This window comes from Corapipo altera, unplaced genomic scaffold, assembly GCF_003945725.1.
Source record: "Corapipo altera isolate COAL_440 unplaced genomic scaffold, ASM394572v1 70, whole genome shotgun sequence".
In the NCBI taxonomy this organism is placed as follows: domain Eukaryota; kingdom Metazoa; phylum Chordata; class Aves; order Passeriformes; family Pipridae; genus Corapipo; species Corapipo altera.
In genome coordinates, this window is record NW_020884911.1 from 504,421 (window position 1) to 517,595 (window position 13,175).

The window sequence follows — 13,175 nt, forward strand, 5'->3', positions numbered from 1 at the left end:
TACATAAGAAATGCATTTTTGAGCACTGTCAAAATGCACAGTTGGAAGGTTTTCCCATCTCTGCTCAAGCCTTTTTGCCAGGCTTGCACTGAACAGAGCAAAGGGCCCCAGGGGTGCCGAGCTCTGAGCAGACACAGCTTAATTAATGTAATAGTCTTGTGCCTTTCTCCTGCTTTTTTTGAACAAATGAATGGTTTTTATGTGTGGATCCTTTCATTCGCCACCAGAACAATCCCCTGCACAGGACAGGGGGAAAATGCTTAAATAAGTCACAGCAAACCAGCACTGTGGTTTGAGATGGGAAGCGAAAAACACCACGTCCACTGGCAACTGGATTTCCCAGAGCTAGAGGATTTGGGGAGGCAGCGTGTGGGCATTGCCCCGGGTGAGCCCTGGGCTGGCCCCGCAGGCAGTGCTCGCTCAGGGAGCAGCCAGCTCCCCCAGCCCTTCAGTGCCAGGGAGGAGCTCGGGGTCCCCACGGCCGAGCTCAGGGCACCGCGTTCATCCTCCCCCGTGAGGCCCTTCGGCTGAGCCGCTCCCTTCCCTCTCCCAGAGTCGCTGTGGACCTGCAGGGGTTTGTGCTGAAATATATCTTGAAGAGGCTTTGAGGATTTTGGTTTGAGGTAGCGAGGGGTTCTCCAGGGACTCCGTGTTTGCCAGTGTGTCCCGAGCCGCCGGATCCTGTTTCCTGGCCCCACGCAGCACCAACCGCACGGCTCGCCCAAGTGCTTCCCTTTGTTTCAAACCCTTGGAGCCTGGAGCACTTGTTGAACCTGACAAGTGCATCGAAGTGGCTGACAATTAGGAAATAAACAAATATCATTTGAGGCATTTTGGAGCAGAATCCAGTGTTACCTAGACAGGCTCATTGCTGTCGTTATCATATCGAATATTAGCCATAGTTGTGATGTTTGTGCTGCTCAGCAGCGTTCCCTGCACGGCAAACACCACATTATCTCGCTGTGCAAAGGCTTCATTAATCAAGCCAGACAATAGGCCAGACACATCCCTTTGAGCCCAGCGTTGGGATCCTCCAGGCTTTTCACCTTGTCCGAATGCCTCGTCCCTGCCAACGCAGGCAGCAGCTCTTTGGAACCGCTCGCTCAAAACCACGGGGCTGAAAGGGAAACGTTACCTAGTTCAGCTAAAAGAATTCCCCAGTTATTTTATATTTTCCCTTTAATTTTTCATGACTTGTAGAAGCAAAACTTTTTCAGTCTTTCAGTCAGTGCGGGAGATGAATCCACTGGTTTGTTAAAATGCTAATGAAAGAGCCTGATAGATCTGTGTCCTTTAAAGCAGCAGCAGCAGCAGCGTTCAGACCGAGCAAGATGGAGTGGCCTGGCCAGGCCGTGGCCTCGCTGGCAGGAGCTGGGGAGCGGCTGGAGATGGGAATAGCGTGGCCGTGAAGGTGCCGTCCTTCAAAAAGAGGATCCTGGCAAAAACGTGGCTTAATGCAGGGCACTGCACGGCGAAGGCGAGGTAGGGTGTTGTGTGCCAGGAACGGGTGTGGGTGCAGAGTGTCCCCTTTCCCTCACTGCAGCACCGCGAAGGCGCAGCTGTGTCCCTCGGGCACGGAGCTGGCAGCGGCACACTCGGGCACGGTTTGAGCCTCCAGAGGGGTATTCTTCATCCCAGATCTGTAAGGAAGGGGTTAACTCGTGGTGCCTGTGGCAGGCTCTGCCTTGTGCCAGGCCGTGGCACCTCAAGTTGCAGCTGAAAGGGACCCTGTCCCTCCTGCCATGGGACCCCAATGGGCACTTGTGACATTGAGCTTGGCCCTGGATTAGTGAGCCATGTCTCCTGCTCTCTGCTTGGTTACTGCAGGCCTGAAAGAGACATTCTGTAATGAGCCAAAATAGTCTTTCTTGCACAGAAATACAGCAAAACTGGTTCAGCTTGAGGAACAGAAGTTGGAGGAGCGGTGGCACACAGTGCTCTGGGGTGTGAGGCACAGATGCTTTCAGATAAGATGGGAATTGAGCCCTTTGTCTGTGACAGGTTTGGTTCAAATTCAGCCTCTGGGCTCACACCTCAGTTCAGTTTAGTTCTCAACTTAGTTCTCGTTTCTCCAGGAATGGAGAAGTGCAACATAGTCAATCTCCTCTTTCCTCTTCAGACAGCAGCAGACACTTAAACTGGGACAGGGTAACTCCTCACATCTGCTTGGACACAGGAGTGACTGAATTACTGAGGAAGCAGAGAGACCTGAAATCTCCTTGACATCCTCTCTGGATGCTTGGCCTTGGAACAGCCTCAGTCGGGCAATACCTGCTCCCTTCTGCTCGTGGAGCCTCCTGTGCCACGCAGGAGACTGGAAAAGCACTTGGAAATGGCTGAAGAGGAGGGATGCTTCCTGGCAAATGGTCTCTAAACCAGGTCCTTTCCTGTGCTGTGGCTTTCCTGGGGCTCACGAACAACACAGAGCCGTAAACAATGATATGTGCTCGTATCTCAATCCTCCAGGATTAATTCAAAATCCACGCACAATGACGTGCCTGAAGGCTTTTCAATTATGTCACTAGGCTTTGGCTAGGGCCCTGACATTTTTAATAAACATTATATAGCTTTAAGTGCTGCAGTCTCCAGGTTTTTGTTTAATCAGCCGTTGGGTTCTGCATTCCAGGTTCCTGCTGGAGGAACTCGTGTCGCCCGCCCCGTCACAGCAGACCCCACCCGCTGCAGCCAGACACTGCGTGTGCTGTTGGTGCATCAGAAAGGAGGAATAACAGCTTTCAAGGGACTGTAACATTTAATAAAAGCATCTTATTACATTTAAACGTATTAAAATGTAAACATTACATTCAACACGTTAATTACTGTTTCCAGGCATGGCCACTGAGAGTTGGATCCTCTCAACTGCTCTGCTGAGATTGGTCTCTGCTGTTACTGCTCTCTGATTACTGGTGTGTTATTAGTGCTCTGCATCTGGGACTTGAGTCATTAACAAAAAGGATTTCTAAGGGCATTATGTCAATTTTGTGTATGTTTTGACAAAGCTACCAGGGCCTGTGCTTTGGGTCTAATTGAGAAAAAGAAAAGCAAATGTATTCAGCTGTGCCGTGACTTTCTGGGTCCGAGGGGCTTCCCCTCCCTTCCCTGGCTCTCGAGCAGAGGCTGGGGCAGACTCTGCAGATCCACTGCTCAGGAAAATCAGCAAATCCCACGCTGGGGACCCCTGGTAGATGAGAGGCCGAGGGAGAAACAGGGGGATGATGTGGCACCTGGGGAGGAAAACCCTGGAGGAGATAAGCAGGTCAGGAAAAACTCTGGCAGCGACCTTTCCTTCTCTCTCTCCCATCCCTTCTTTCCCCCTGCAGGTGAGCACCCTGTGGTGCTCAGCTCCGTGAGGTGAATCCCACACCTTTTGGGATATTGGGATACGGCTACATCCCGGAGGAGAGCGGGATGCTGAAGGACACGTGGCTGCCTCCCTAAATTAAACGGAGTGTGAAGCTGTTCAGATTAGTGCACATCAATCCCTGCGCTTGAATCAAGAGATGCTTTGGTTTGGCAGCTACTGGGGACAAAAACCACCATTTCATTCAAAGTGTATTTAATGCGACAGAAGGAGGCAGATTCCTTTGACAGTTTTACAGCTCTTATCAGATTACATCAAAATTAAATTAAAACAATCTAAAAGAAGTGTGAAGTACTGCAGGGAGAACACAAACAAAACACTCCTCTTTGTAGGCTTTCAGGGACAGGGACCACGTTCCTTATCAGGGAAGGGAGGAATAAGATTATTCTTGAGTCAATTATGAGCCTGTCTGTGGGATCAGCGGCCACAGTGAGCACTGAGACATGAACAGAGTGGGAAATACAGCCAGGGAACCAGGCTAAGGCTCCTTATTTCCTTAATTTTTGTTAAATAAACAGCTGAGGGTTGAGTTGTTCTTTCCTGACAACACCCTCCAGCCTCTCACAGCTACTCCACCGAACGAAAAAACCTCCCAGGTTTGGGACAGCCCAGGAGACAAACAACCCCAATGGGTCAGGGATCAGCCCTTTTCCACCAAAACCTGGAATCACCATTTGGGGATAATGTTTTCAGCGTGTTGATACAACCTGTGTTCAGCAATTTAGACGGCGCTGGAAGTGCTTGGAGGTTTTGTACTACTTTAGGTATTATTTTACCAAGCACAAATATTTTCAAAAGCAGTTGAGTCTCCCAGAACCAAACCTGGTGCGTGGCTGGGACAGGCTGAAGGACGTCAGAGTCTTTCCTGGCTTTGAAAAATAACAGAATTGTGGTGTGGGACAGTGTTTTCTTGTGCAACCTCTGACAGTTTCAGCCCTGACACTCAGCAACACATTAAAACCCGTGTCAGTCCCACAGAGCACATTTCATGGCTGATACTCTGAAATAATAAATAAAAATGAAATAATAATAATAATAATAAAAAAATAAACAGTAAGATTTTTGTGTCTCCCCTTTGTGTCAAAGGGGAGACTGTTTGTTTTGATGTAGATATCAGCAATGAGCAGCCTGCCTTCTGGAGGGGGAAAAAGCAATTTTAACTATGAGGCAACCACAAAAACCTTTTTATTCACATTTCATCTGCCCCTGGGACTAAAGAAGAACCTCGTGCCAGACCAAGGCTCCAGGGAATTTGTAGCCCTACAAGTGGCTCTCTCAGAGGGCAGAGATGTCGTGTCAGCAGCTGAGATGCCTGAGCTCCATGTATTTGTAAAGGAAAGGACAAGCTGTGCTGGGCTGTGGTTGTAAGGTCAGGATCTGGGGGGAAAATGCCCAGCTTTGGAAATTCAGGCAAGCTCAGGGCCAGATTTCACCTGTGGGCTCTTGTGAAGGTGTGAGATCTCCCCAAAACACATCTTGGCTTTCAGTAAACAAAGGAGTGAGAGAGAACAGTGCATCCTTTATGATGGGAATTCAATACTAAAAGGCTCCCAGATCTGCAAATCCATTGCCTGGTGATCCCTGGAGTAGGAAAACTCTGACCCGAGCCCAAGCCTTTCACATTTTGCCAAGCCCGTTATTTATACCGATACACAGAGGCTGAGCCAGGCTAATCTGGGGGCTGCTGAGTCCCACTGCATCCATTCCACACAGCTTTTTACTCTGGATTTAAGTCTGGTGGAGCTGAGGTGGTAGCCGAGGGTGTTGGAAAACTCAGGGAGTGCTGCTGGATAACCAAAACCCGGCTGAGGAACCCCCAGGTCCAGCCCAGGCCCTCAGGCAGTGCCTGCAGCTCCAGCTGACGCTTTCATGGGGCTGTTGTCGGCCAGAAGTTCTAACCAAGGATAATTATGATGATGATCTCGCACTAATTGTACACTGATTGCTGTTCTAATTATGCCTAAGCATTTCATTGCTCTCCGCAATTTTGTCTATTGATGTAGCATTTCTCCCTAATTTCAATTACTCCCGCGGTATTCAGACTTTATTGGGGCACTGGAATTCAAGCGCTAATTTGGCAGCTTCCTTTCAAAGGGATTGAAGTTTTTATCTGGAAATGAAAGATGAGGTTTTTGTTTTCATTCCCAGCTGGAGATGAGAACACTGGGGGGGTTTGTCGGGGCTGGAGGTTTGTCTGTGGCTTCTCCCACATGGATTTTGGTGAGGTGACATCACCAGAGGGACACGATGGCACTCCAGAGGATGAGGAATCAGGTTTTTTTCGTGAAAAATGCAGGATATAATAAACTCAGGGAAATCAGCTGCTAGAGGAGGGCCGTGTTACTGTAACTGTTGACCAGCTCCCGGTTATTTTTGGAATTGGCGCTTTGCAAAGTCCCTATATTCCCATTTTCCAGGGGCACAGATCCCTGCCTCGCCCCAGGTCTCCTCCATCCCCAGGCTGGCGGCTTGTTTGGGCCCCACAGCCCCGCGAACAGCAACACGTGAGGTCGCAGGTGACCCTGACACTGGGATGTGACACCGGGATGTGACACCGGGATCGGACAGAGCTGGAATGGGCACTTTACACCTCGACAGTCCCCGAACCTGCCCCGGCTCCCCTGCTCCAGCAACGCTCTGACCTGTTCGAAACCACCCAGGGCTTAAAAAAACGCCATGAGAGCTTTAAAAACGCCATAAAAGCTTAAACACGCCCCAAGGGGGTTTTAAAGCGCCCGTCTCCATGGCAACCGCGGGGGCGGCACTTCCGGCGTCCCGCGCGGGGCACGGCGGGAGCGGCACGTGGGCACCGGCGGAAACGGACCGGGAACAGCGGGACCGGGAACGCCGGGAACGCCGGGAACGCCGGCCAGCACCGACACCCTGGAGCGCTGGGGCCGCCGGCGGGACCGCCAGCCCCGGCACCGGCTCCCGGCACCACCGGGCACCGCCCGCGCTGGCACCACCGGCCATCCCCGGGACCGACCCGCCGGCACCGCCGGGCACCGGGACCCACGGGACCCCTGGGACCTCCGGGACCCACGGGACCCCCGGGACCCCCGGCTCCGCAGCCTCCGCGACAGGTGAGCGGCCCCCGCGCGGGTCCGAACGTTGTGTTTCCAGCGCGGGTGAATCCGCGAAGGAGAATCCAGCGCCCCGGGTGCGCCGCGCCCCGTCCCGTCCCCTGGGGAGGGGGTGCCGGGGGTACCCGGGGCGCTCGCAGGGCGCGGCCGAGGCTCCGCTGACCTTCACAGACGCTCTGGTTCACTTCAGCAAACAGCGCTGATAAACGCCGTCCCGGTGCCGAGCGGGCCCGGGCAGAGGTTCTCCTGCCGTGCCTTTCTCGTCTCGGAGCACCTGGCCGGGGTTCCTGGGCGCCGCAGGGGGTGCGGGTGCCGGGAAAGGCGCCTGTCGGCGGGGATGGGGGCTCAGAGCCCCTCGGAGCTCCGCGATGCTCCGGCAGTGCCCGGCGGCTGCTCCGGTCACAGCGCGTGCTTTGCCCGGGGGGAACCCCTCGGGATCGCTCCTGGCTTCAGGTAGTTTTCTGTCTCGCAGGAGGCTCAGACATCGGCATTGCTGTTATTTCTAACACCATCTGGCCCTGAGAATCCGAACTTGCAGGTGGCTCGTGTTTCTACAGAGCTGCTGTGCATCGCTTCCCTAATAATCCTGTTGTGGTTGGACTGCCCTGAGACTTGGGCAAAACCCATAACTGGACCTTAAGTTACACTGCAGACACTGTTTGCTGTGTTTCAGTTCCTAGTGCTGGCACTTTATTCTGCTCTGAACACAGAAGTGCTGCACGCTCAGGGCACTGTGCAGGTGGGTGGGATCCCTGTGCTGTGCAGAATCGTGAAGGATTAGTTCTGAAGAGCCTGAGGTAACAAGGGAATTGGGGCAGGGAGTTTCTCTCCCGCGTTCAGTGCACCCCTGACCCTGTTGGGGTTGCTCAGCACTTACTCTGCGGGTTACTCAGCACTTACTCTTGGGCAGCTGCAGTGAGGAGGGCAGGGTTTGAGTGGTGTGGGCATGGAGTAAATGAATTATGCAGTGAAGTGCAGCACTTAACTCCCTGAGTAACTTGGTAATTAGAGTAACTGGGCAATTAGCTCAGCTGTGGCAGCCAGGCGGGGTGCCTCAGGTGCTTGGGGTTCTCCAGGATTTGCAGGGAATGTGCACAAATGCTGAGGTGTCCTGAGCACAGAGTGGGAATCGTGTGGGGCTGTTCCATTCAGGAATACCTGCTGGTGTCAGCTGTGTGAGGAAGAAGCTGCCAGACAGGCCCCCTCCCACCCTCCTGGGGCTGGCTGAGGCTCCAGGCTGGCGAGGTGGGTGAGCTCTGTGCCCACTGTGCTCATTTGGTGTCAGGCTGGTGCAGGAGAACCACCTGTAGCAGTGACATTTCCCACCTGCACGGGCAGGTCACGGTGCCCACGGGTTGGGCAGCTTTCCATGGACTTATCTCACCAGTGGCTGGAGCGCTGCTGCTCCCACATTGTGGATATGCAGCTGGAGCACAGCAAGACTGAGGCCTGGGACCTCAAAAACCACTGGGGCACCTCAGTCCTGCTGGTTTAAGTGGGAGGTGAGGGGTCAAAGTTGCTGCAGAACAATGCCTGGGAGATGCCAGAGGTTAGAGAGGGCTTGTGGCTGGCCAGGGGATTGAATTCTGCTCCCAAATCCCAAACTGACACTCTCTCCATAGACTGAAGACTCAGGGTTGTTTGAAAATGAGCTGCCTGGATCCTTACAGAGCTCTGAAGTGGCTGTTTTGGCCCACTTAAGCAAAAAGCTGTTTTCTGACTGTGCCATTTTGACACAGATGCCCAGAGGGGGCTTGTATGGCTGCGTCTGCCCTCCAGGAGCCCTTCCTGGTACATTCCTGTGCTACCTAAGAGGCTGCTGCAGACAGGAGTGGGATGCTGAAAAAGCTGGCTGGCAGGAGGGAGCAGGCATTAGGGAGCTGAGGAATGTGCTGTGCCAGCTGTGGGATGGGAGGGTGGGAAGCAGGATGGGAGCCAGTGGCTGTTCTCACCCCTCGGCCTCCCCTGTTAGTCCAGGGTATTGTGTTCTCCACTGAGGCAGCAAAATGATTTCAGGAAGTGTGAAAACAAGCTGTTGAGGTCTGTGTTTGCCTGGCTGTCCGTGGTGAAAGAGGAAATTGCAGGGATGAGATCCCAGGTGGAGTGTGGCTCTTAAACCGTGTACATGACATGAAACCCTAATCCCCTTCCAGGCGGTGGCAGGATCAGGTGGGTAAAATGGTCGCCTTGATCTCTCACGTGGAGCAGCAGGAAGGGGTTTTCCTGCCTTTCCTCTTCGCAGGGAGGCTGGGAGGAGGTGTGTTTGTGTGTAGGGAGAGCCCAAATCCATGCCCAGATGTATGGAGATGTGATCGATCACATGTGTGCCCTATCACTCCCACACCCTTTCTGCCTGTTCACAGCTGGTTGCTATTTTTTAAGAAGAACTTGGGTTTTGGCTTTGCTCGTGGCAGGGTTTGTAATGGGATCTGCTGGAAGGCTCTGCCTTAGCTCTTGGTTATTTTATATTTGTTTGTTCGTGGGATGGTTGCTCCTCCTCAGGTGCAATTTGTAACTTAAATAACAGCAGTTTTACTCTGGTCCCAAAAACAGCTTCCCTTTGGAATGGCTTTAGGTGAGGTGTTTGTGGTTCAGCATGTGACTGTCCCCACAGCCTGTGCCCTGATTTGAAGTCCAATAAAATACTTGGCTGGCACGTGGGGCCTGTGATCCAGTGAAGAGCTGGCCGGCTTTGGAAGTGTTTTAAGGTGTTGACCTGTCCCTGTGAGAGGTTCTGGGGAGTTGTCCTGGGAACAAGTCCAGCCAAGTATTTCCTGCATGGAAAGGGGTCTGCTGTGGGACTGTGTCGGGGAGAAAGGGAGGGGTGAGCTCAAGAACTGCCCTTCCCGGGGCTCTGAACTGCAGCTGTGGCTGGGCAGGGTCTCTGGCTGTTTGGTGGGTGATGTTCAGGCCTCTTTTCCCTTTACAGCAACCCCGTTCCAGTGAGGAACAAAGAGGAAAGTGAAAGCTTTGAGGTGCCTGCTTTGTGCTGAGCTGGGCTGGCAGATCAGTGTGTAACTCCCAGCAGAGCTGAGCTCTCTGCTCGCCAGGGGCCATGGTCTGCAAAACACTTCAGTTCTGGCGTTTTGGACACTTTAAACAGTGAAATGTTTTTATCTTACTCTGTGTTTGTTTGTTTTCTTGCAGTGAAGCCAAAAGGCTGGAATTAGAAAGGCAGCTGATGGAATACACAATGGCTGATCCATACCTGTAAGCCTGTTTAAAAGCTCCTTGGATGTTATTTTATTTTAAAAAGGTGTCCCTGGCTCCCGTTTCCCCATGTTGGCAGGAAGGCTGTGTGGCTGCCCTGCAACCAGATAAGGGAATGGGCCTGGCCGAAAGGCAATGTGGTTTGTAGGTGGCTGAGAACTGGCTCTGATGGATTTTTCAGTGCCTGTTTTGGTGGCACCATGGATTTAGGCAGCTGTGAAACCCTGGGCTCGGTGTGGCTGCCTGTGTGACTCTCAGAACACGTTCCTGTGTGGGCAGCTTTCATTTTGATTCAGTGCGATATGAGAACATAACCCGTGTAAAACACATGTAGAAGAGGGTTTTTTTAATATATTTACCCTTTTGAACACCAAAGCCCCTGTGTGAATCTGCAGGGAAGTGGCACATATATGTGTGTATATATATATATATGTATATGCAGGAGAATGTGTGTTTTTGGAGCCCTGGGGGCAACTCCCCTGTCGGTGTTGTCGCGTGTGAGGAAAAGCGGTTGCAACAGGTGCCTTTGTTTTATTGTCATGCTTTCTAAGTGCAGCTGCTCTTTCCCTGCAGGGTGCAGGTGAAGTCCCTGGAGCTGCAGAAGCACCTGGCAGCAGTGTCCGAGCGGCAGCAGTCGGCTCTGCGGCGGAACCAGTCCTACCGCCGGGAATTCCGCCGGCTGCAGGAGCACATGGACACCACAGGTTTGGAGATGATCCGCAAGATGGAAGTAACTTTCTATAAGACTTGATGCATTCGTTGGTGTTTGCTGTTGTTGTACCAGCAAGGAGATTTCTGCACGTCCTGGTGCTCGGGGCGAGCTGGATCAGGATCCCTGTTTCGGGTTATAGAATAGGCAGCATCTGAAGCACTTCAGGTTGAACAGACTGCTAGAAATAAAGTCAAGCCTTGAGGACTTTTTAAAAATTATTATTATATTGTCTTGCTGTTCCCCAGCAAACAATTTGGGGTGTTGCAAAGTGGTATCGTATGGTGGTGAGTTCAGAGTTTTAAAACCGAAGCTGTGATTTGTGTTTTGGGGAAGCGCAGTCTGGGAGGGGAGTGAGCAGTGGCATCCTTCAGAAACATTTGGCTGTGTTTATTCCTCACACAACTGTCACCCAGGCAGTGCCTGTTTGGATCTCTTCCTGGCTGCAGTGAACCCAGAGTTCAGACTGTCTGTGGAGAGGGTGTGGTTCCCCTCGCTCTGATTTTTTAGTTGTTACTCGAAGCAGAGCAGGAGGAGGGGTGTGCCGTGGTCCCAGCTTTCCCCTGCTGTTTTCCAGGATTTTTTTTTTTTCTCAGCAGCCCCAGTGCACATGAGTTGGACCAGAGGCAGGTTGTGGTGGTTCTGACACCCTGGTGTGAGTCCCAGTCGTGCCAGGGGTCAATCTGCACGTGGGGTTTTTGTTCAGTCCTTCCATTTTGATGTTTCTGTGCCATCCATTTTATCTTTGCCAAGTTACAGTTATTTTTCTGAGCTGCTGAACAAATGACATCTCCTCCATGCTAGTTATGAAAAGCAGAAGAGTTATGGAGCATGTAATCATTTAATCTATCGTGGGAGTACACAGATAGAAATTATTACTGTTTTCTCTTCTTTTTTTTTCCATAGAGAATGCCCTTTAGGAGTGCTTTATCACAACTCTGGGCACATTTATTATGTGGCTGTAGCTCACAAAACTTCTTTTGTTTCTGAAAGATGCACTTTTGTTCCCCGTGTTTGTCTGCAGTTTGGTCAGTAATTTTCAGGAGTACAAATAAATTCACTTAAGCTTTCAGGAAAATTCCAGGAGTTACATTTGAGCTTCTTCTCAGCATCCCTAATTCTCACGTTGTGAGGTTTTGTTTCCTAAAATTCCATGTTTACAGTTTCCTGAGCAGCCTCTTACCTGGGAACTGGAGCAAAGGGCAGAGCCGGGGCAGTTAATTGTGTTAAGGGTTTGTTTTCATGCCTGTTACCTGCTGCAGAATAGGTGCTGAAGTGCTTTCAAGGCCGCCCTGACACGTTTGTTGGGGTTTGCAATTAGGAACAGACGGGATTAATTACGGGTGCTGCCCGTGCGGAGCCCTGTTCCGAGCGCGTTACCGCTGCCCCATTAAACCCTGGAATGGGCAGAGCCAGGCCTGGGGGAGCAAACACAGGACCTTGTCCTGCTGGGCTGCTCTCTGTGACACCTGCCCTGCATCCTCCCCCTAAGGGCTCAGCCAGTTGTGGGGTGGTGTGTGACAAACACGTCCCGAAGCTGCTTTCACCCCACAGCAGCCGAGTCGCTGTCTGGGGACAGCAGCAGTAACTCAGTGTTACAGATGATGGCTGGGGTGCCATAAATTTGAGTCAACAAGTTACTGCTGTTCCGTGGGATTCTAAATTGCAAATGAATAAATGTGTGTGAAAGCCCTGCAGCAGACTGTGCACAGGCCATGCTGTTTTGGAGCAGAGAAACAAGGAGAAAATGGGATCTCTGGCTTTTTAAATGTGGTCTGAGTGAAAAAGGCTGCGAGGGCTTTACATTTAAAGGTGCACAGTTTGTGAAGTAATATCTGTTGGTTTGTATGTGGGGGGGGTGGATTTTGGCCTCCAGTTTTGTGTGACGGATTTGTTCCCATTTAGGCGTGGTATGGAAGGGAAATTAAAAGCCTGTTATCCCTTCAAGAGGGCAGCTTGTCAGCAGGAGGTGACAAGGAGGAAGGATCCAGCGAGCAGGTAATGGGGGGGAATGGGCTTTTTTCCAGGGCTGTGCAGCCTTTCCGTGGGGATTTCAGCCCTGGCGTGTGCAGTGTGAAATGGTGTTCAGTGCCTGAGTGAAGGAGAGTCACCTGGGTAAAAAGTGCAATTATTTCAACCAAAGAGCTGGAATTTAAAAAAAAAAAACCAAAACCAAAAACCAAACCTGATTGTTTATGCACTTCTTGTTGGGTTTTCTAATTCCTGTGCTGGATAGTGTGAAAGTGGTCGTGGCCAAGGGGGAGTGTTCCTAACGAGGGGTATTTGTGGAAATGCAGCGGCGGATCCGTGCGGCGTGCTTATAATTCTGTGTGTTTTGACCTTTCCTCAGAAGAAGCAGAAGGAGATTGCATATCTAAGGAACAGACAAAAAGACTGACAAGGAATACTTAAAATATCTGCTGCCATATATCTGCAGTAATGCAGGCTCCTAATCCCTCCTCCTATCTCCATATAAATGATACAGTTCAAGACCAGAAGCCGCTTCCTCCACTGAAAGCGGCAAAGCTCTTTTAGATGAAATGTCTAAAAACCATCTGGTAATAACTCGGAGCGTGCTGGCAAGAGTAGTCACTTGTGACTGTGTGTGGGAGCCCCTCAGCCAGGCGGCGCCGGCACGGGCAAGGACGGGAGCGTCTCTCCATCCATGTCTCTCCATCCTCCCGAGGAGCCGGCGGCGCCGCGTCCCTCAGGCTGCAGCATTCATTAAGGGGAGCTTACTGGGCTGAAAGCTGGGAACAGATGATAACGGGATATGATTTTCATATTTAATGCATTCCTTGGAAGAGTGTGT

At 51.6% G+C, this 13,175-nt stretch overlaps 1 protein-coding gene across 4 annotated transcripts in view; it reads left to right on the top strand.

Annotated features, from left to right (window-relative positions):
* KIZ (kizuna centrosomal protein) overlaps nt 1-13,175 on the top strand; it is a 101,520-nt gene that overhangs the window by 65,737 nt on the left and 22,608 nt on the right. Inside the window, exons 1-4 of one of the 4 annotated variants that reach the window (XM_027654007.1) lie at nt 6,225-6,444; nt 9,592-9,654; nt 10,228-10,384; nt 12,269-12,361. In XM_027654007.1, coding sequence (XP_027509808.1) covers nt 9,626-9,654; nt 10,228-10,384; nt 12,269-12,361 — 279 coding nt within the window. In that variant the 5' untranslated portion in view covers nt 6,225-6,444; nt 9,592-9,625. Of the gene's footprint in view, nt 1-6,224; nt 6,445-6,996; nt 7,184-9,591; nt 9,655-10,227; nt 10,385-12,268; nt 12,362-13,175 lie in introns of those variants that run through there. The other 3 variants (XM_027654008.1, XM_027654009.1, XM_027654010.1) reach the window with 3 other exon arrangements.